Genomic DNA, 22,548 nt, shown 5'->3' on the forward strand with positions numbered 1-22,548 from the left:
GAATCAAGAAAAGCGCCCTTGATTATGCAAAAAGTAGTTGGATGCAAATCATATGCTTTTCAAAGGTACATATTCCTTGAGCTCCCTTTTGATATACAACTGTGCCAATGATTTGATTGATACTTGTTGCTCTCAAATGTTAATCTCTATTACAGCACGTATATGGTGTTGTCATGATTGGATTTATGCAAGAAATAAATTGAGTTTTCTTGATCAAAATTGAAGAATTGAGAATTCTCCCAATTAGCAATCGCTTGCAAAAGAAACAAACAAAAACGTTCCCTGTAAATCACATGTACAAATTTTGAAGGGCTCCTTCTTACCATATCTATTAGCATTTTAAGCTCAAACAAGAAGAAAAGAATCAATGGAAATATATATATTTCCCCTCATAGAAATTTGCCCTCAGGGTAAGATTTTGAGACCTTTAGTTTGTACTGGAATCAAGAATCAATGGGGGGCACAGAGCTTCTACTTCGACTGCCAGCCCTTGCAACGGGAGGAGGAGAGCACGCAGGGGCAGAAGGGGTTCCGCTTCGACTGTCGGCCCTTGCAACTGGAGGAGTAGAACACGAAGATGACGACGATGTGTTGGAAGATGTGTTTGTGAACCTGTTTGAGCTGCTTGTGAGTTTCTTCTTCTCCACTTCACAGACTTTGTCTTCTATTTTGTGATGGCGAACTTTGGTCGAGTTCAAGTTCAAGTTCACTGGGATTATACATTTGCAGAGGAAACCTACGAGAACAAATGATCCTAAGTTAAAACATTGTCTTAAATCATGCAATTAAGAACCTGATGCTCTATCAAGTACTTGTTGGGTAAGGGTTAAATTCATGCTACACCACATGTAATAATCATCTAACTATCCAGTATTTTAAACATCGAGTATTACATCATCTGTAAGGCGCCAGGTGAACCTTTAGTTGCAAGTGATTTTATTATTAGAAATTAGGTTGAACTGATATGGATATCGTAACAAAAACGTATATTTACCTCTCAATCTTGAGCTCTATCATCGTCTACTATTCTTGTTTACGTATGATTGCAATTGTTATTTTAGAGACCCTCAGTGCAAATATCTCCTTACACTATCTCATATAATCCATACACATCAAATAGGGTGAATATGTCAGAACAACCCATATTAATTAGACTCAAACACGTACCTTCGATATATATTATTTTTAGTAGGTCACGAGACTTTATTTTCGAAATAATCACAACTTTTTTTAAATAGTGAGCAAATTGTCTGCTACTTGAAAACTTGGATCTCCTCTTGAATTCCAATGCACCATTTTTTGATATAAAAAATTCAGAATGGGGCAGAGAGAGAGAGAGAAGTTACCGATTCTAGCTAGGCGATTAACCCAATTGGGGATGGGATTGCCAGTGAGTCTAACGCAGGCGTCGTTGCAGAAATGGTTGCAGTTCTTGGTGATCAAGTTATACGCATTTCCTCTGTACTTGTCTGCCAGCTCCTCCATCACTCGCCTCACCTCTCCGGGACTCATCTCCGTCCACCCCATCAAAATCGACTTCCTGAATCTGAACCCCTCACACTGTTTCGGCTGGCCTTCGAAAATCCCAGTCGTGGGGTATTCGTGAGCGCCGAACGCGTACTCCACACCGTGAACTGCCAAAAATTCCCAATTCAACAAATTTCTTCGCCACAAAATCCAGAAACTACGCAGTGAAACTTGGTGGATTTTTTTTTTCTTTTTCTAAAATAATTCCAGCGAAAAAAGTGTGAAATTGAGATCTGATTTTCGTGGAGGAGGAAGAGATCGGAGCTTAGAGAGAGATTGTTGAGTACGAACCTTGAACGCCGGAATGGTAGACACCGAGGCCGAGCCAGTAAGCATAACCATTGACGGAGGTGAGATCATACACATTGAGGTGCACCGCCGCCGATCCACGGCCGCTTTTAACCGAACTCTTCCGGCATAACATTGCAAATGAAAAAAGAAAAGACGAGTGATTTGATGTCACTGATAATCAACTCTTTGTTCAGCAGCCTTAGCTTTGAAGGTACGAGTGCAAACACAAAAACTGGGACATTCAATGAGGCTGAAGTCAAGAATTGGAGCTGAAAATGTGAAGGGGAGTGAGGATGAATTCACCGGCGGCACATGAGCGCCGCAGCCTCAACTTTTGGCGGACCATTGAGATCTTATATAGTAAAAATGTGGGAGATTGTGCAAATAAAAAAAGAAGATGGTGATTGAGGGAATAGTGAAGGAGAGGTTGGAATGTGAGCTGGTGTGATCCAATTCGTTTATTTAAAATTTGAAAAACTTGTGTTCTAGGAGAAAGTAACGTATACTAATTATGAGATGCAGTGGGAGTGTTGTGTGTATATGGGTCACTCCACCTGATTTGTTTTACATACACATGCATCTAAATTATATTTCATATTTTTTAAAATATTATAATATTAATTATATTTATATTTTTTTAGGCTAAAATGCATTTTATCCTTTGTATTTTGTTCAAAAACTTGTAATCCCCCATATTTTTTTGAAATGTGCGTTTGGGGATGGATTTTAACTATTTTTGACTTTATTTTTAAATATTTTTTACTAAAATATCCTCATGGTATTTATATATTTCATATGTATATTTTTTTTTATTTATTTTGAGTATTTTTTTTTTGCATTTTCATCTTTTTTTATTTTGATTTTTTTTGCATTTTCATCTTTTCAAAAAATATTTATTTAAAAATATGAAAAAATTATATAAATTTTTGAAAATTTATAATTAAATTCAAATATTAAATTAATTTAAATTTAAATAATTTGTATAATTGAAAAACTGAAAGGTAAAAATTATAATTGTTAAAATCTACAATTATTTTTAATTAATTAAATATATATTTAATTATTATAATTATTTAAAATTACTTTTATTAATTAAAATATATTTAATTAATATAATTAAAATTAACTAAAAAATTTAGGGAAAAAAAAAAGGCGGAGCCCCAATTGGGATTAATATAATTAAAATTAACTAAAAAATTTAGGGAAAAAAAAAAGGCGGAGCCCCAATTGGGTGGGGTTTTTCTTTAAATAATTTTATTATAATATATATTTTTAATCAATAGAATATTAACTCTTGATTTTTTTTATAACCTTAAGATTCAGCGGTCAAGTTTAATTGATTAGATCTAATGGCTCAATATAATCAATACAGATCCAACGGTTATTAAAATAAGAAATTTTTTTTGAAAAAAAAATAACAAAATTAGTTAAATTTAATGAAAATGGGCGGTTGAGCAACATTTAACAAAATAGAGAGGGGTCTTTTAGCATTTTTAAAGTATAGGGAGTTTTATGCATTTTAACATGCTTTTAAAATGTGAAATTATACTCTTTTTTCAATTTTTCTTTTGAAATTATGTATATACCCTTTAAAAAATTCACTATTTAGACTTAACCCCCTTCTATTAGGGTTTGGGCGAATAATACCGATGTAAACAACAAAAATTACATAAATTTTTTATTTGACCTTCATATAACATTCTTATATATATTTTTGTACTTATCAAGAGGATAAATGTAATATATGTATAAATATATATCGAGTGAGATTAACATCATTATATTTTTTCCTTTATAAGTACAAAACTATTACATGGGAACATTAAAAGATGGGTAAAATTAAAAATATATATAATTATATTTGTTAAGGTCAACATTTTTTGTCCAAATCCTAACAAAATGGATTTTTCAGAGAAAATGTAAGTTTAATTCTGGAACTTCTCTGGAGAAAAGTATAATTTTATATTTTCAGAGTGAGTCTAAATGTAAATAACCTTATATTATAAATAAAAGTAAAATATATAAACAAACACATTATATTTCAAAAAAGAAAATTAAGAATATTATCAACACAAACTAAAAATTGGTATAGTGATATCACAAACCATTCTTTTTGAGTGAGAAATGTCGCTTTATATATATATATATGTATAAATATAGATATATTCATAGTTTTAGCAAAGAGAGGGCAACAATAGTAACAGCTTTGCTACTCTGTGTTATTTTAATAGTAAGTTCTCGAAATATTTGGACAAATAAAGATTGTTGAACTTTTAAAGATGTTAGCAACGCTGATTAGTATTTCATAGGATCAAATTTGGAGTAGGTTGTTGAGATCTTAATAACAAGTTGGAATTTGTTTTTTTTTTAGGGGAACTTATGAGTGCATATATTAAGCACTTTTCGATATCTTACAAACTCTCAAATATTTTCAAAAATTTTAAGCTCACCCTGAGCACCTTCTTAAATAACCAATACAGATATCGATACCATTGACATAACATAAATGTAGGTTGATTTTTTCTATTGGGGATATATCAAATACTGTGTTGGTCCAACAAGCGCAACACTGATAAAACCCGAGTATAGTTCTCAAAAGTTAGTAGACGGCTCATAAATCACAGAAAAATATAAAAAATGTATGTTATTCAGTGTAATTTTTTTTTTTAATATAGTTGAAAATATAAAAAAAAATTAAAATAATTTTATACTATTATCTCTCCAAAGCACTTTTAAGAGTTGTTGGAATCGAATATGCGCTTTTGCACTTAGGAAAAGAATTATTTTAGAATATTAGGAATTAAAGAAAATAAAATGCTATAAACTAAGTTGGGCTGAGGGAGTACAGTGCCACAAAGTGATGACTGATGATCATGATTAGGTTAAAAAATCTGGTGCAAGGATATTGGTGGACCTAACTAGATCAATGGTTCTCAATTTTTGGTCGGATGAATGGCTTTTTTTAAAATAATTATTTATTATTCTTGAGTTTATATTAATTTATTCTATCAATTACGATACTGTGATAGCAATTCAATTTAATATGAGATAAATTATTGATTCATCACATTTGGTTAAAAAGTCAGCAGTATGAAACCATCCCTTTAGTAGAAATTCGAATTGAAAATGAATAAAGGATTATTTTCTTTTTAATTTTTTTCAATTTGAGGGCATGTGGAGGAGGGATTGCTGGTATAATTTAGATGAAACTTAGAAGACATTTGATTCGACCTAACGTTGTTGAATAATAGACAGTTGAAGTCATGATTAGAAATGAAATTTTAGTAACTTTGTAAAATCCCCCCGCCCCCTTCATGGTTGCTATTTTGACTATGTGATCATGGTGTACTGGTAAATTTTATTACATAAAACCTAGTAAAATTGCATTGATCTCTCTTGGACAATGGACAATAGGGATGAAAAATAGAGTTCAGGGTATAGTGGCAGCCACGTGAGTTCAGGTACCGGGCAACTCAAACAGATTGAGTCCATAAGGTGGTTGAGGTCGAGTTTGGATCTTGCAAGAATTAGTGAGGTGAATCTTGGGTCCCATGAATCCCATCATAGTGTTTTTGCATTGACCTCTCTTCCATTTAATGTTTCCTTAGTTTTTAGTTTTTAAAACATTGAAGTACGCTTTAAAATTGTGTCATTATTGCTAAAATTCCAATAATTTTTTTTTTCTTGTTATAGTAATACCATCTAAAATATCAGCATCATATTTTTTTAATAAGATGTCTTTTAAAAAATAAACATACGTCCCATTTTTTTTTTATTATAAGAGTAATAGTTAGTGTATATTATAATTCGATGTCCAATTTTTTTCTTTTTCTAACAAAATATCTTTTTAGAAACAACATACATCCCACTGAAAATGGGCAAATGCCCGATCTATCAAGGAGGAATATCACGACATACAATTTAACTATTTAAAAGACAGCAAAAAGTAATAAGGAAGTTTTATGCATTTATAAAATATTAATATATAAGAATTGGAAATCTTAAGTTCATATTATACTAAAAATGTAGGTATATATTTAATTTTATTTTAACATTCCCACTTAGAAAATTGTACGACAAAGTTAGGAATTAAATAACAAGGTGCAAGACTATTAAAAAAATGTGTATAGTACAAGATTGACATGATTGATTTGATATTCCAACCACCACTTGGCTCCAATTTGAGATAAATTCTCTCTTCTTTGGCATTTTTTCCAATAGAATATTTTCCCCTATGTCCTTTTATAGATGTTAATTTATTATTCATTTCAAATTTCCTATTCTTGAAACTCTTCTTTAATTTACAAAAATAATAATAATAATAATTGGGCCTAGCTAAAATCCTCATAACAAAAAATTGCCACTTGCAGCCCATAATTGAATGGGCTTTCAGAGTGGCCCAAATTTATGGCCCATAACAGAAATTATTGGTACTGTTGAAAGTCCACTCTGCAGTCGGAGTCTGCTGCTTCTTTCTCTTCTCTGCAATGGTAATTCTTCCGGTGAAATGTTGAGCGGAAGAATATGAGAGTTGTTCTTACGGGGAAGAGGATCTTGAATCGGGTCCCGTGTTGGGACGGGTTCAAACTCTGCCGAAACCGACCCTTTTGCTCATCCACCCACAACAGCAAACCCGCCACCAGTGACAGCGGGGGCAGCAGCAACAATGGGTCTTCTTCTAATCCTTCATTGAGTACTTACAGTGAGCAGTACAAAGCTCTGGACAATCTTGATTTCATGACGGCCACGAAGATTCTCTTCTCTGAATCTCCCAAGAAGAAGAAATTTGGGTATGTTTTCTCTTTTTATTTGGGCATATTGTCGAACAGAGTGTTTGCATTGATGGTTCATGTGTCGGGCGTTTTTCGAGCGATTTGCTTTCAGTTACCGAAAGCACATTTTAGGTTATGATCACTGCGTTTGAATGCATGCGTTGAGAAAATAACGAGCTTGTTCAATGGTTTTTAGGTTGGATTTCCACCTGGTACAGCTATTCTTTGCTTGCCTGCCATCATTGGGTACCTCATTTTATTCATCTGATTGATTTTTGTCATTTATGTTGCAACTTTAAGTTGGGCTTGGCATTCGATCTGATTTATGACAGTTTCTATAAATTTCTGTCCCAGCTGTGTATCTCGTAGCTCAGTATGCACGCAGTGAAATGAGAAAAATGGATGCGGTATGATTATTTATATGTTTGATCATGGTTTGTATTTGGAATTCTCTTTGTCGAATGATCATCATGCCTCTCTCTCTATCCAAAAACTGAATGTGGTGTATGATGGTGACGTCTTCCAACTATGAGAACTATCCAGACTCGGATGTCTGTTTTATGGATTATGCTATTGATTAATTATACTTACGGAAGCTGCTTGGTTATGTGGGAAAGGAAAATATTTAGGGAGGTATTAAGTTTTAATGAGAAATCTAGCATTCAATAATTTAATTTTAGGGCAAGTCCATTCTCTGTTGTAATTTTCTGATTGCTCTGTATTTTCAGATTAGATCATCTGAATACTTAGACATTTGGGATCTGAGGGGAGATAATGATATCAAGTTTGCATTTGGAAAAATTCAGTTGCGTTCCTGTCTGAAAATCGCAATTTTAAGGAAGATTTTCACACATGATTGGGTTTATAGTTTCAATAACCTATTTTTTAAAACTTACCTGTTGTCTGAATCATTCAAAGTTTACCCATACTTGTACTTTTTTGCATTTGATTCACGTATGGCTTGTATGCTTATTCCCCTCTCTATGGCTATCCTCCCCTCCAACCCTCGCCCTAACAATTACCATTTTCAAAGTTCAGAGTCTTACATGTGGATGCTCAAGTACAAGAAGTTATATAAGATAAGAAATTGAGAAGGGAAGACTTGTTCTTCCCTCTCCAATAATCTGTTAGAAGCCGCCAAACATAATGCATAAAAGTTATCTCTGATGCATGTTATTAATCCTTGAGTTATTTAAGCAACCCACCCAGATATGTCCAGATCTGGATATGTATGTGGAATTCTGGTGCTTCGCTTTCTCAATGTGTTCATGGTTATGGCAGGAATTGGAGCGAAAGAAACAAGCTGAGTTTGAAGCACAAGCAAAAGAGCTGGAGCTGAAGGCTGCTGAAGAAAAAGCAGCAGCAGCAGCATCTAATCCAGAGCTTTTGGAGGTGAAAGGGAGACTAGATAAGCTTGAAGTGACAGTTAAGGAAATTGTTGTGGCCAAGAAGCAGGCGGACGAGGCTGTAAGAACAGGACAAGACGACATTATTGAGCAAAAACAAGCTGCTCAAGTTGAACCAGACAACAGTCAACATGACTCAGTAGGCAAGAATTCAAAGGAAAGAGGAACAGTCTCAAATGAAGGAGAGACTGGTAGGCTTGGACCAGTTCCTCATGCCTCACAGAGTAACCAAAAGGAGAATACAAAAAGAGGGACATTCGGGGAAGCAAAGAAATGAGACTTGACCTAATTTTACTCTGCAGAGTTTATTTGTTGAACTTGCAAGCATTTGGTGGCAAAGCTTTACCTTGACTCAAGTCGGCTGTTAAGAGTCTCACTAAGATGCTAATATATGAATTATATTTCCTAGACAGATTTATGTTGTACAATATCAGGAAAATGACTCGGTGGCTTATATAGCTGAGAAACTGAAGTAGCTAGTTTTTGACTGCTGCTTAGCTAGCTTCTTTATTTGATGGAATCTGGACTCTCAGGAATGGCCAATTTTGTGAGTGTAAATAAGACTTTCGTTTTTGGATAATCTGCTTGGCCCAATGGGAGTTTGCTTATTTAATATTTTCTTGAATCAATTTGATAATGTAAGTGCTAATGATTTCCTCATAGAATGACTTGTTACTCATTTCTAGTTGTAAATTTCAAGCCGTGAGCACGATGCCTTGAACTTGGTATTTTAGGCCAACTGCACGGCCTCTCAAATTGTATATGTCTGAATTTAGGTTTCCAATGGATTTTAACTACCAAAGAGTTTTGAATTATCTGAGATAAATTCTCTTTATGATTGCTGAAACCTCACATTACTTGATGATTAATGTCTTCAAGGGGGAACACAGCCATGTTTTGGAGTTTGTGTTGATCTTTATGTCCAGGTTTCCTTGAGATATGCAAAGTCTTTACATGTGGGCGTGAACAAATAAAAGATCAGCCTTATATGGGCCCTGTGTTCAAGAATGTTCCTTAGGTTCATACCTTTGACCTGCTGAATTTTTCCACCACCTAGTTTATTTGGCAAAATCTCTGTTACTACAAAGGTTTTTAACATCATGTAAGCATTTATAAACATAAACACAGTGGAAGATGGTGCTCTTGAGATCTAGACATGGCGTTATCATAAAAGATGTTGGTAAATTTTTCACTCCTCATCAGGTGATGCTTGTTCTTCCCTGTCGCGCTTAGCATTTACATTTGTTTTGTTATTGTTTTTAATTTTTGCAGGCAACTGGATGACGAGCTGCAGTGTTTGAGCTTCGTTTCTTAAATGTGAGGGACACACATAAGAGGCATGCTGTTCTTTTACATCCATCAATGAAGAACAACGATAAAGATGAGCACCTACCGGGGGATGTGAAAATCTTTTGTCCAGAAGTAATACAAAAGGTAACCCTGATTGCCTGATCATATAGTTACCTGTGGATTCATGGAATGCTAGGCCCGAGTTTAACTGGCAAACAATGAGTAAAGTCTTGAAAGGTTCTTCTATAATTGCAATTATTTAGGATATTAGCTCCTCTTATTAGACTTTCTTCTTTAGTTGGATTAATAGGACTATAGCAAGGTGTGTGGTAGTTGCGTATTAAATGAAATAAGGACCGAGTGCCGATTACATAATGACTGGAGATCTTAATTATGTGTTCCGACATTAGAACGACTTCAATCTTGAGATTTCACTTTCCCACTTCTGCACTCTTATACACCACATGCCGCAGCCTTGTTCTTGATCTACTACAGAGGTACCATATGCTACAAATGGAAGTGTTGGGATATTTAAGGTGCATCTAGACATGTATTTAAGTAAGCCTCAATGAAAATAGTGAAATCTAATAAATGAAGTTGTTCCGTTTTTCTTTTCCTGGAATCTTGATGTTCTCCATACTCCACTAGACAAAAAAGGTAAGATTAGTGGAAAATTTTGTTAAGCATTGATACATATGAACTGAAGTGCAGAAAGGTAGACATCATATGGCGCAGAAGATCATGGAATAGACGGTTAAGGCATACGCTTCCCCTTTGGTTATTTGACAATATTGTTGCGTGTTTTATTTCCATCACTTACTAATAAGACTACTTTCGCATCTCCCCCAGGATGAAACCGAGATTTTTAGTTTTGGCAGTATGATATCGACCATCAAGGCAAAAACGCAAACGGCCTTGTGCATTTTGATGAGGCAGGTAACCATATCAGATCAATTTAAGTATGACTAATGTCTGTAGTAGTAGATTTATGACTTGATTATGAAGTAATGATCAATTTTTCCTTTTCCATTAGCTTTGGTCCAATGTTCGCATTCAATGACGATGTAAGTCTCCTACGATTGCGCTTCTTCGGACAGTAACTATTGAAAATAGCACACACAGAATGCACAATGTTCTTAAAAGTTTTTGATGTACATGGTAGCTATTATTGTCGTTCCATAATGTCAACGTCCGACCTCGCCACCTTATAGTATAAATGCATTTAATCCCCAGCACAATTATATTACATAGTCTTGTACTTGAATCAAACGTAGTGGTTGCTATCATGGTCAGATGCTTTAATCAGACCACGAAAGTCATGGTGGTGGTTTGTGATTCTTGCACACAACCTGGATTCGCATTGATGAAACTTAAATTCCATGATCCCATGACTATGAAGGAAGCGCTATGACTGTCCCACATCTCAATAATAGAATTTGGACCTCTGTCGAAAGCGCATGGAGGGATGTTTGTTCAGCACGCTTTTAATGATGCTTTATTAGGACATCCATGATCAAGATTTGAGTTTTGAGTCATAATTCTCCATGCAACTTTTTCTTGTTTTTTAATAAAATATTATGTAATAATGATCTTATCTTGCCCTACAATTTAGGGCCAAATAAGACTGGGAAACAACTAGTACCATATTGAGGCTGACTTTTTTCAGAAAATTTTAACTTTTTTGTTTTTCCTAAACTTGAATTGCACTATATTAATATAATATAGGGTAAAATAAACTTTGCACCCCTCAATTATGCATAAAGTGCATTTACACTCCTGAACTATGTCCTTACTATTTACACCCTTAAAATATTTTCATTGTAATTATTCTCCTAAATATAATCAGAATTATTATATATATATTTTCAAAATAAACACTACTCAAATTTATAATTTTTATATTTGAACGTAGAATTTGTATAAACTCCATAAATTTATAATTCTTATATTTTTTACACAACTGATAAAAAATTTATATAATTTTTGCATGTATTGTTATATATATTGATTTTTTTTTTAAAAATAAATTATCAATATATATTTAAAATATTACATCGAACATATATATATATTGTATACTATGCAAATCTATAATTTAATTAATATATAATATTCTATATTTTTTAAGTAATGATGTGATATATTTTTATTATGTGGGCATATAATTGAATAAAATTTTATAAGTTATATAACATACTTTTTCTATAATATTATAGGCATTATATTGACACATATTTACATGTATCTTTTAACATAATTTATCTACTTTGTAAAATATATTTGCATTATTGAGCTTATAAATAATATTTGTATTCCATAATTTATAAAATAATTATATAAATTATAAATATTATTTTTAAAGTAAAGTGTGAGTAAAGTTTTAAATATTATATAAATATGTCTATAGAGTATACCTCCATGCTTATAAATCGCTTATAAGAGTATTTATCATTTTGTAGAAGCACGTGCCCTACGTCGAATGATGATTAATACACATCCCATTTTCTAAATTTTAAGGTGCATGTGTCATCACCGCACCCAATGCACATAGAAATTTAACATGCATTTAACTTTATGTGTTTTTATTAACGTAGTTCTCACATCAGTAAAGAGAATCAAACTCATAATCTTTCCCTTCGTCACCAACTAAATCAGTACTCGTGGACAAAAATTATTGATCACACTATCATGCTATTGATGATTGATCTGATGTGATCAAACTCGATTTAAATAATTTTTTTTTTTATATTTTTCAACTAAAAATATCTCTTTCGACCATTCAAAATAATTTTGAAATTCACCAAAACAAAACAATGTCCGAAAAGAATATTATCTTTTATAGAAAGTTTACAACGAAAGAAATAATAATAGTAATACATAAAAAGAAAAGAAAAGAAGAAGAAAAGTAGTTCTAATTTCCCAAATCTTGAAATTGCTTAAAAATGTGAAATGGCCACCTTATTTGACCCAAAGCACAAGACATATTGTGAGTTGTAGAATGTAACCTGTAAGCTGACTAATTGAAGAAGAAGTTACCCACATGGAAGATTAAGATTGTATCTGTGGAGGATTAGTGACTGGATTTGGGATAATGACATGATTAAGTTGAAGTTTAACATGAATCATGAGTGTGATTACTGATTAGGGCCCGCCATTATCCCCTTTCTCAACATCTCTTAGCTAACAAATCAATGCATTCAAGATTTCAAACATTTTTAATGCGGAAAGCTGATGTGATTTGAGAGCTTATATGGGCCCACTTCTATACAAACAAGGCTTTGTTTGGTTTCGGATTTCGGGTTTTTCACTTTTTTGTACGTTCTAAATGTTTTCTTTTTATTTTTTAGGAATACTTATTTTCATTTTCTCCCAACCCTGAGTTGTTAGTTGGCTTAAGCTTTCCACGATTTTAAAATTGGTATGAATTTACGGGATTTTCAAAATTCCATCAAACTTATATTTATGTAATATTTTTTACCCTTAAATTAAGTAAAAGTCATTACCTATATTTTTACACACATAAAATTATAAAACCTCCATTGTCAGACGGGATTCGATATCTACAATAATTTGGTATGCGAATGCATGGCTCGGGGTCGTTAAAAGTATTTAATTTTTTAATTATTTTAAAAAATAATATAAAATAATAATTACACTCTTTTTTCTTGAAGTTTAGTGTAATTACACAGAAAAATTATATTTAACACATTTGAGGTTTAAAATAAAAATATCAACCAAAAACCTCCGCAAAGAATAACTCCAAACATCACCCAAAAAAATATTTTGAAAAATAAAATAAAAAGGCCACTTCAACTTTCTATATCATGAGTAAAACTAATGACCAACCTATTAATGTAGACAGCTTAATAAGATGGTCAATATCTCCCAACTGCAGGTGGGGCCCTCACCAAATGTGTCATACGCCCAAATCTCAACCGTCAATTATTACATACATTGATGATGAGTGATCCAACTCACTTCACAAAAATATGTATATATTACATGCTCACTCTTATCTACATGTACGGTTTCATGACTTTATGCTTATAAATGCGACAACTCCAAATATATATAATAAAAACGCAACCATTTCATCATAAGATTCACAATATCTAGTTGAGAACTAAAGCACGACTTTTTGTTTTTCTTTTTAAAATAATTTCTAGTTGGGAGAATTTAGTTTAATTTGTATAGTAATACAAGTTCCTTAAATTCTGTATGTCATACAATTTTATAATGGAATAATATATAAATTATTTAAAAATTAATATTTCCACATTTTTACATGATCATCAAATGCTGATTGTTATTTCATATTAGTTTAATTGGCAAGAACAAATTACTTTTCCACTAAAAGATTTTGTGTTCTTAGTGTTCTATCTATTGGCATAATCTGTAGACGACTTTGATTGATCATAACATGATGATTGAATAAATTATAACTGCATGTACATTTTTTTATATCAAAAAAATAAAATTTAATAATTGATGAAAAGATAGGAACTAATATTACTTTCTATGGAAATGAATAATCAGAATTTACATTGAGAATAGTGAATAAAAAAAGATATTTCTAAGAAAATTTTCAGGGTAAAGAATTGAAAAAATCTAAGTGAGAGTGAGGAGGAAAAAAGCAAAGCAAAATCGAAAATTAAGCAATTAAGGCACTAAATTGAAGTAATTAGAGTCTGAGAGACAAATCCAACTTTTTCAACTCTTCTTGATTGCTACTCTTCAAATGAGAATTACCAGTGCTATCCCATCCGAATCCTCCAACCCCATCCACCGCCGGAGGTAACCTCCGCCCACCGTCAAACCTAGCTGCTCCGCCGCTCGATGAAGCACCAATCTGGTGGTTCTCCGCCGTCAGCCGCCCTATCGCCGGCTGCTGATCAAGGGGCTTTCTTGCCCAACCCGAATGCCCGTATATCGGCACCCTACCAACACTCGAGGCTGAAAAGCTCGGCTTATGGATCATGGAGTGGACCTGAATCCCAAGAGACCTGTTAAAGGACGAGCCGTGTAGAGGGAGAGAAGCCATGCTCGGGTAGAAGTGTGCCGCCGCGTCGTGGCGGCTGAAGGAGGCGGCGCCGCCACCCCTCTTCGCCATGGTTCGTTCTCGTTTGTGGGCATTCTGGTGACCACCGAGAGCCTGCGAGCTGTAGAATTTCCTGTTGCAGTAGTTGCATGAGAAAACTCGGGCCTCCGACAACGGTTCATTCCCCGGATTCTGAGAAGGGTTTGTGTGGAAAAGGTTGAGTTCTTGATTTGATGAAGTATGATCTGAGTCGTTGTTGGGGAGGAGGGTGAGATCCAGTGCAAGATGATCAGGGTTCTTGATCTTGGGGTGTTGCTCTTCTTCCATTTGATGATCTGTTCTTGGGGTGTTTGATGATGTTGAATTTATGATGCATGATGCAGATGAATGATTGATGGTTGAGGATGCAGGATGAGAATGATTGCATGGATGATCATCAGTTGTTGGAGCCTCCATATGTGGAGGGTTGAGTTTGAAGTTTGAAGTAATATTTCTTTCTTCTTTTTCTGATCAGTTTGGAGTGGAGGAGGGATGAAGTGTGGGTTTAATACTAATAAGTTTGAAATGTTAATTGATTAGAATATAAATGCTGTGGTACTATGTATGGAAAGTAGAATTTACAGTTACAAGACCTAATTATAGACATTGAGGATTGGGGTTCTTTATTTTTTCTTTTTTTTTTTGGGAATCAAATAAAATTTGAATCTATAATAAGTACAATATATTTATGGTGTTATAGTTCATAAAAAGTTACCAATAACATAACAAATGTATTATACTTGCTTTGTGATTGATTTGGTTCACTAACTTGATTTGGTAAAAAAAATTCTACTTACCATGTCACATTCACGCGTGTATTATATGTAACAACTGTCCATGCTAAATTTGAAAAAAACAAATACTAATCACTCATTAGTGTATAGTACAAAAATCTAGTAAAAGATCCATACTAAAAAATAGGATGAAATATCTTCAAATCCACTTAGAAATAATATTAAATTAATATGTACGTGTATGGTATTTCATTTTTAAAATATAATTTAATTTAATTATATTTTTGAGTATGTGACATAGCAATAAAATAATAGATCCCTAAGGAATAGAGGGTGGGGTAGGGGTCACAAAGTTCTTGATTGAAACTCATGAAATAAACCATATCTCGATCTACCCCCTCTTTCATGACATACATGCTCCATTCAATGTGTTTTCTCTACTTTTCTTTTGTCGTGTTTGTTCAAGTCATTTGTAGTACTTGTTGATTTGAGGGTCTTTGCCCACTTCCGGGAATACCCTAAAGCACAAGAATATTTAAAATATTTATAAAATAATACAAAAATACTTTAATAAAACATTAGGATGTAAACTTAATTAAGAACTCCCATCATAGTATGTTTTTATCTCATTACCGACAACTTATAAGTTTTATAATTTTATTTTATCGAAATTCTATTTAATTAAGTAAGATCAAATATTTTATAATTTTTAAAAAAATTAAAAATTTGTAGAAATCTTTCACTTTGTAAAATCTAAGATACGGGTGAAATGCCCTTTCGGCATCACCGAAAGAAAAAAAACATATATTTTTCATATAATTCAAAAAGATTTGGATTTTGATTGGAGAAATTAATAAAATGGACCGAATCTACTCCAAGATGAGCTCTAATTATTTTATAATTATGTGGACACACACTCTTTTTGTCGTTATCGCGGATGGTGTAATATCAAACACATCTCACTAAGCATATATTTTCAAAAGTTATGGCACTAATCAAAGAAATAGACTAAGTACTATTAATGAATAGTGAGCAAAAAAGGTACTTATTATTTATATATTAGGACAAACTAAGCCATGAAGAGATAAACACAAGCACATGATATGTAGTACCATAAGCTTTGTGAGGGTTCCTTTAATTCTTTAGTAGTATATATATATATATACATATATGTGTGTGTGTGAGAGAGAGATCAATGTCTGTAATTTTGGATCATCAGCTTAGATCATGTTCGACCGGGGTAAAAAATATGAATTTTCATTCTTGTTTGGTAGTTCTTTCAATTTATGAGGAAAATTTTGTTTGTTTCCATATAACTTGTTGGTAGTTTATGGAGAACCACATGAAATGGGAAAAAAGAAAAAGAATATTTCAGAAATATTTATGGTTTATTATTCAATTTGAAACTTAGAACAATTAATTTTGCATATATATATTTGAATTCGAATTTGAAAGAAGAAAAATTAAATATTATGCTCATGATTGGGTTGGGTATTAATTCGTGTTAGTATGTTATTGTATAGTTTTTTTTGACTTTTTTGAGTGCCTAATGAATAAGATAGTGGCAATAAGCTAGCACGAGAGGTTTCAAATTTTAATTCAATTCAAGGAACCTCCATTTTGTATATTAATGTTGTGTCAATGACTTTAATTATATGTCTTATAACTAAATTAATATACATTACATATATATATATATATATTAACATAAGATTCATATATAGTCATGAAAGTTGAGTTGAAGTTGTGATTTGAAATTGGTATGCAATCGTCCACTATAATTATAAAAAGAATATTATATCTTAATTAATTTTGTTTAATAGATATATATATATATATATATATATTGCATGCACATACTTAATTGCAAAACGGAAGTGACTGTGGGTAATTGTTGCAAGAATCTACAATACTAAACAGTTTTATATTTTAGGGTTAATTACACTTACACCTCTCTAAAAGTGTGAAAATTATAGTTTTTATAACATTCTTTGTTTATAATTATACATTTTTTTAATAATTTGGTAGAAAAATGCTGATATCAACAAAAAAAAATTTATATAAATTTACATACTAACACACACAATGCACATGCACACTGACATAGCACAGAAACACACACACACGCACACCAATTCGAAAGGGCGATAAGATTGGAAGTTTGTGTAAATTCTTTTAATAATATCAGCATTAAATTATTCAAATCGTAATTAAAAAAAAGTACAATTATAAATAGAGAATTCTTAGAGGGAGATACAATTAAAATTTTGAAGGTTTTTCAAAAGAATTGTGATTTTTACAATTTTAGAGGGATTTAAGTGGATTAACCCTATAGTGTACCAATTACACTGAACATTAGATCTTTTATTCTTGTGCAGTCAAAAACAAGGATCAACGACAGCTAGTGTTGTCATATCATTACTGCACATAAAAATCAATATTATAAAAAGACGATCATTTTATGAGTAGTGACATATAATTTTTAAATGGTACTTCAAAAAATAAAATTATTCCCTTTTAGCAATTAAAACTTGTAAGTGAATTAATTATAAATCTCAATCTATGTATCTTTATAAATAATTAATTGAAAATTATGTAGATGGAATTTGTCTTTTTGGGAAGTCTTATCATAAGCTTCTCTATTAATTAATTCCTCTTTTGATTATTATTTGGGAAAAAAGGGACATACATATATAGGTACACTTATTCCTACTAATGAAAAATGGCCCATGAAATGCTATCATTTTAGGTGGATTGATTTGACAATCACTAGTTCAAATTGAAACAAGGATGGAAAAAATAGAGGGATGAACTTATAATTAATTGGTTGGGACTAAAACTTCCACACGTGCAACATTCTATTTAAATTACACTTCCATCAAAATATTAGAAATGCAATCATTTTATGAGGAAGAATATATATATATATATACATATATATATATAATTTGGGGAAATTTAGATAATTTTTTTAATAATTTATCTATAGCAAAATAGAAATATAATTAATATAATGTACTCCCTTGCTACAATATTGTAATACATTTAGCTCGATGGTGGAGTTTTAGATGAGAATTAAAAATAAAATTAAAAATTTCTGTACTTTTAGACGGACACGATCAAGATTAGTGGTTAGAAAGGTCACTCAAAAAAAAGAAAGAAAAAGATGAATCATGATTTTCATCTAAAAATGCTATATTACATTTTCTTTTTTAAAAAAAAAGTTTTGAATTATATTTATATCTTTTCTGAAAATTCTCGATTTACACTTGTGACATGACCCCCTTCTGTTAAGACTTTAACAAAAAATATTGATGAGTGCAAAGAAAAATACATAATTTTTTATTTTGCCCCTCAATTAATATTTTTAGGACAATATGATATATATATATATATATACAGAGTGAAGGTTAATATTATTATACTTTTTTTTTTCATAAGTACTTATATGAAAATATTAAATAAGGAACAAAATTAAAAATTTATATAATTTTTTTTTACGTCAGTATTTTTTGACCAAACTTAACAGAAGAGGGTCAGGTATAAACAATGAATTTTTGAATAGGGTGTAAGTGTAATTCTATTTTTTTTTTGAAAAAGTATAATTTCACATTTTTAGAGGGATCAAAGTGTAATTAACCCTTGATGTCAACAATAAGAATCATGTTTTATGTGGTATTAGGTATGCCATATATCTCAAAATTACTAGTTCCTCTTTTTCTTGGAATAATTAGGTTTTAAATTAAATTTCATAATAAATTTTGGCTTTTCATATATTCAAAATGACAAATTAATTACACAAGTGCCTGTACTAAATTTAAATTTTATTGTATGCTGATGGATTGACCGAAGATAAATATAAGTCACCTTTTATTTTAGATTAACCAATTGGCCTAAAAAATATGTTCAAGAACGACCAATCAGAAAATCGATCCAAGTTCAAGTCCATTGTGTTCAAAACCAACATACGTGAGACCAAGCTACTATAACCCTACTCATGCCTATAAAAAGACCCTACACTACTCAAGTCAAACACATTCCACACAACAAGAAAAGGAGATGGAATATTCAAGATAAATCCTTACATTCAATACACAAGACACAACAAATTCAAGGACCAAAGTCCAAAACTCTTTGCCACAGAAAAGCTCTGCAACTGCAAAAGTTCTATATCGTCTTGGGCATCCAATTTTTAAGTCTTGATACCAAATTTGAAGATAAGACATAATTTACTCCACAAAATTGGAGAAGATTTACTTATCTATGTTCAAGAAACAAGCTTCAAACCCTTGAATCTATGTTTGGAGCGAAGAATCAAAGGATTATTTTCAAATTAGAAATTGTATCCGTTTTTCTTTTAAATTTATTTAAAAAATCTTATAAACTTATATATTTCATAAGATGTTTCTAAAGCTTATGAGGTACAGATTTTGTTTTAGAAACATTTTTTGCAATTTTTTTAAAAGAAAATCCAGCAAGAGTAAAGTAGTATTATACATATCTCTATTTAGGAGATACATAATTATTTTTTATTTGAAGATACTTACAATTTTTTAAATAATAAAAAGATATTTGTAATTAAGATAAATTTTATAAAAGATAATAATAATTTATCCTTTAATTTATTAGTGAAATATTTGTTGAAATATAGATTTGTTAATGACTTGGGTGCACTTGGGATACATATTACATATGAGGACAGGCATGGGGTGGCCGACAGTTGGATTATGAAGCTGATGTTGTAAGGGCCCTTATGTGCTGTGCTACCTCAGTGCTATTCTTATAATCAGATAACTGTGTAAGATATATGTTAGACATAACATGACCTATGTTTCAAAAGTAGGGTTTTTTTCCTTTTTGGGTGATCATCATTTTGGACATCTAACCATTGCGTCAAAAGAAATGATTTTGTCCGAATGTATTCCATAAATCAATCACATAACAAAAATATATAATTATAAACGTAATATTATTATTTTCTTTAAAGTATAAATTCAAAGATCGTAACTTAAAAAAAAAAAATAGATTGTTACCATACCATATATATTATATATGACTACAATTTAAAAATCATAATAAATCAATATTGTCTATCATAATTAAACAAAATTAATACGAGAATATAAGTTAAGACCATGAGGATTAATCAATATTTGTCATTGATGGGTACTGAAATTAATCAATAAATAAGGGAACTTGAGTATAAACGTGGAATTTGATTAAATAAGTTGTATAATTCAAAATGGAGTGCCTAAATATGGAGAATGATGCTAAAAATGCGTGAGAGAAGTGCAGAAAAATGAAAGAATTTGAGTGGCTTGCTATGTGAACTTAGTTACATGTTAACTTATCTAGACAAATTATAAAAGATTTGAGGTCGGTTGAAGATTTTTTTAGGGATATAGCTCTATTGGACTTATCTTTTAGAAGATATGCTAGCAACAAGAGGTCATGTCTTGTCATCCAAATATCCAGGAATGTTAGTTACGTTCATTCTTAATCAATTAGATTTAGTTGGCAACAGAATCTCTGTTAACACCCTTTTAGGGTGATATGGCTTAATATGTATAGAATGTAGCTGACGTGAATGGCATTGGGTCTGTTGGTATTGGATCTATTTTCAGGTGTTACCTGTTAATAGGGTGGAGAACCCATGCAGCCTGTTAAGTGTATTTGAGACAGTAGAATTTTGGCCATGTTGCAGTGAGCAAGCGGAGACTTGACTCCTTAGCGTGAGTTTAGGCTGAATTTATTTTTTAGATTTTAAAAAAAAAAAAAAAAGTCCTATAGACATCAACTATGATTTGTCAAAAATTTTAACCATCACTAATATTTTGGTACCTTTAAAAACAAGGAGTTTGAACCTATGGCCATGAAGCTCAATGAGTTTAGAGCTTGAACTAGTTATACATTTAGACCCTATTGATAGTTATATCAGCCCCTAGCTAAAAAGGACTAATTAGGCACACTTTTTGTTCGTAAATTTTAAATTTTGTGTAAAAATATATTTTTTGAAAATATAATCATATCTTTCAATTTATGAGAAACGATTTTATTAATAAATAATTCATATTTTTTATTCTCAACACTATGAGTCTGAACACAATTTTCATATTTTCATCTAGTGAAAAAGTATACTATATATTTAATTTTAATTGATGAAAACAAAACATAAATATTAAATGTGATTATATATATATATATTCTGATTTTAAAATACCACGTAAATGCACAAATAACTTCCACCAATATATACAAAAATCATATTATCATTTTAAAAAAATCTGACAGAAATATGAATCAATCTCATGATATATGTATTTCACTCAGAACAATTTAATTTGAGTGAAAAACTTTTCTCGTATTTTCCTCTCTTCTATCTAACTTTTACCTCTTTCTCTGTTCATTTTTTTCCTCCCGACCACATTATTTCACATATGAAATCAAACAAAATATATAAAAAAAAATTAAAAAGAACCACAATCATATACTAAAAGAATAATAATCAAATACTTTAGATTAAAAAATCAAATATTGTCCCACCATTAGTAATTAATGACAATTATTGGACATAACTGCAGATGCCCATGAGCATTATTTTAGAGTTCCCAAGGTAGGAAATGACCAAGCAATTATGTCTTTATTGCCTTTTGAAATCAGATCGGAATCATGTGAGATTTGTTTGTCTGTGTGCATCTTTCTGTGTTTCCAAATGAAAGAATGTGGGCATCTCCATCTTTCCACATAATTAAAACACCCCTAAATAGGACTTCATTTTCCCTATCTTTTCCCACACTCCAAGACACCCAAAAATCATAATTTCTTTCTTGCTAGCTTTCTCTAATGCTCTCTCTCTCTCTCTCTCTCTCTATATATATATATATATATATATATATTCATATTTAGAAAAGGATTTTGGAATTGACCAATGATTTCTTGTCCACCGGCATATGGGGGTAAGGATTGGTGACAAACTTAGACTATTATAAATGTGTTTTGTTTTTTATTTCAACAAATTTGATGCTACCGACAGAATTTTAGCGTGTTATATTTGAATTTTGATTGTACGTGTGAATATACTACTTTTTGATCTCGTTACTCCTAATTCTACTCTTAACATCGAAATATACCCTTCATGGGCAAACAACATGTGCAAGTGCAGAGAGACTGATTAATATCCATCATTTTGATCTTGCTGCTCCAAACTAGACACTTAACACTGATTAATATCCATCATTTTGATCTTGCTGCTCCAAACTAGACACTTAACGTCCAAACAAACATCCATTCTAATTCATGATTTTGTGAGCCAACAACAATACGTACAAATGCACAAAGGGTAATATCCACCCTCCTGATTTCATCGCTCTTAAGTCTACATTTAATATCCAAACAGACGGCCCATCGGCCTCATAGCTTCGTGAACCAACAGTCTAATATCTACCTTCCTA

General features: G+C 31.6%; 3 protein-coding genes and 1 long non-coding RNA gene across 4 annotated transcripts; 2 read left to right on the forward strand and 2 right to left on the reverse strand.

The window, feature by feature from the left end:
- LOC105165010 (deSI-like protein At4g17486) lies at positions 223-2,286 on the reverse strand. The gene is made up of 3 exons (XM_011083890.2): positions 1,819-2,286; positions 1,347-1,634; positions 223-736 (listed from the first exon to the last, which is right to left on the reverse strand). The coding sequence occupies exons 1-3, from the start codon at positions 1,949-1,951 to the stop codon at positions 444-446; spliced, it is 714 nt and encodes a 237-aa protein (XP_011082192.1). The 5' UTR covers positions 1,952-2,286; the 3' UTR covers positions 223-443.
- LOC105165019 lies at positions 6,250-8,539 on the forward strand. The gene is made up of 4 exons (XM_011083898.2): positions 6,250-6,608; positions 6,787-6,836; positions 6,945-6,997; positions 7,872-8,539. The coding sequence occupies exons 1-4, from the start codon at positions 6,343-6,345 to the stop codon at positions 8,271-8,273; spliced, it is 771 nt and encodes a 256-aa protein (XP_011082200.1). The 5' UTR covers positions 6,250-6,342; the 3' UTR covers positions 8,274-8,539.
- On the forward strand, positions 9,048-10,701 carry LOC110011868. Its single transcript, XR_002286927.1, has 4 exons — positions 9,048-9,176; positions 9,269-9,430; positions 10,136-10,222; positions 10,320-10,701. It is a non-coding gene; the product is annotated as an uncharacterized LOC110011868 (long non-coding RNA).
- On the reverse strand, positions 13,784-14,911 carry LOC105165026 (zinc finger protein 1). The gene has a single exon (XM_011083906.2). The coding sequence runs from the start codon at positions 14,778-14,780 to the stop codon at positions 13,968-13,970; it is 813 nt and encodes a 270-aa protein (XP_011082208.1). The 5' UTR covers positions 14,781-14,911; the 3' UTR covers positions 13,784-13,967.

The sequence above is a fragment of the Sesamum indicum genome, linkage group LG1 (assembly GCF_000512975.1).
Source record: "Sesamum indicum cultivar Zhongzhi No. 13 linkage group LG1, S_indicum_v1.0, whole genome shotgun sequence".
NCBI lineage: Eukaryota > Viridiplantae > Streptophyta > Magnoliopsida > Lamiales > Pedaliaceae > Sesamum > Sesamum indicum.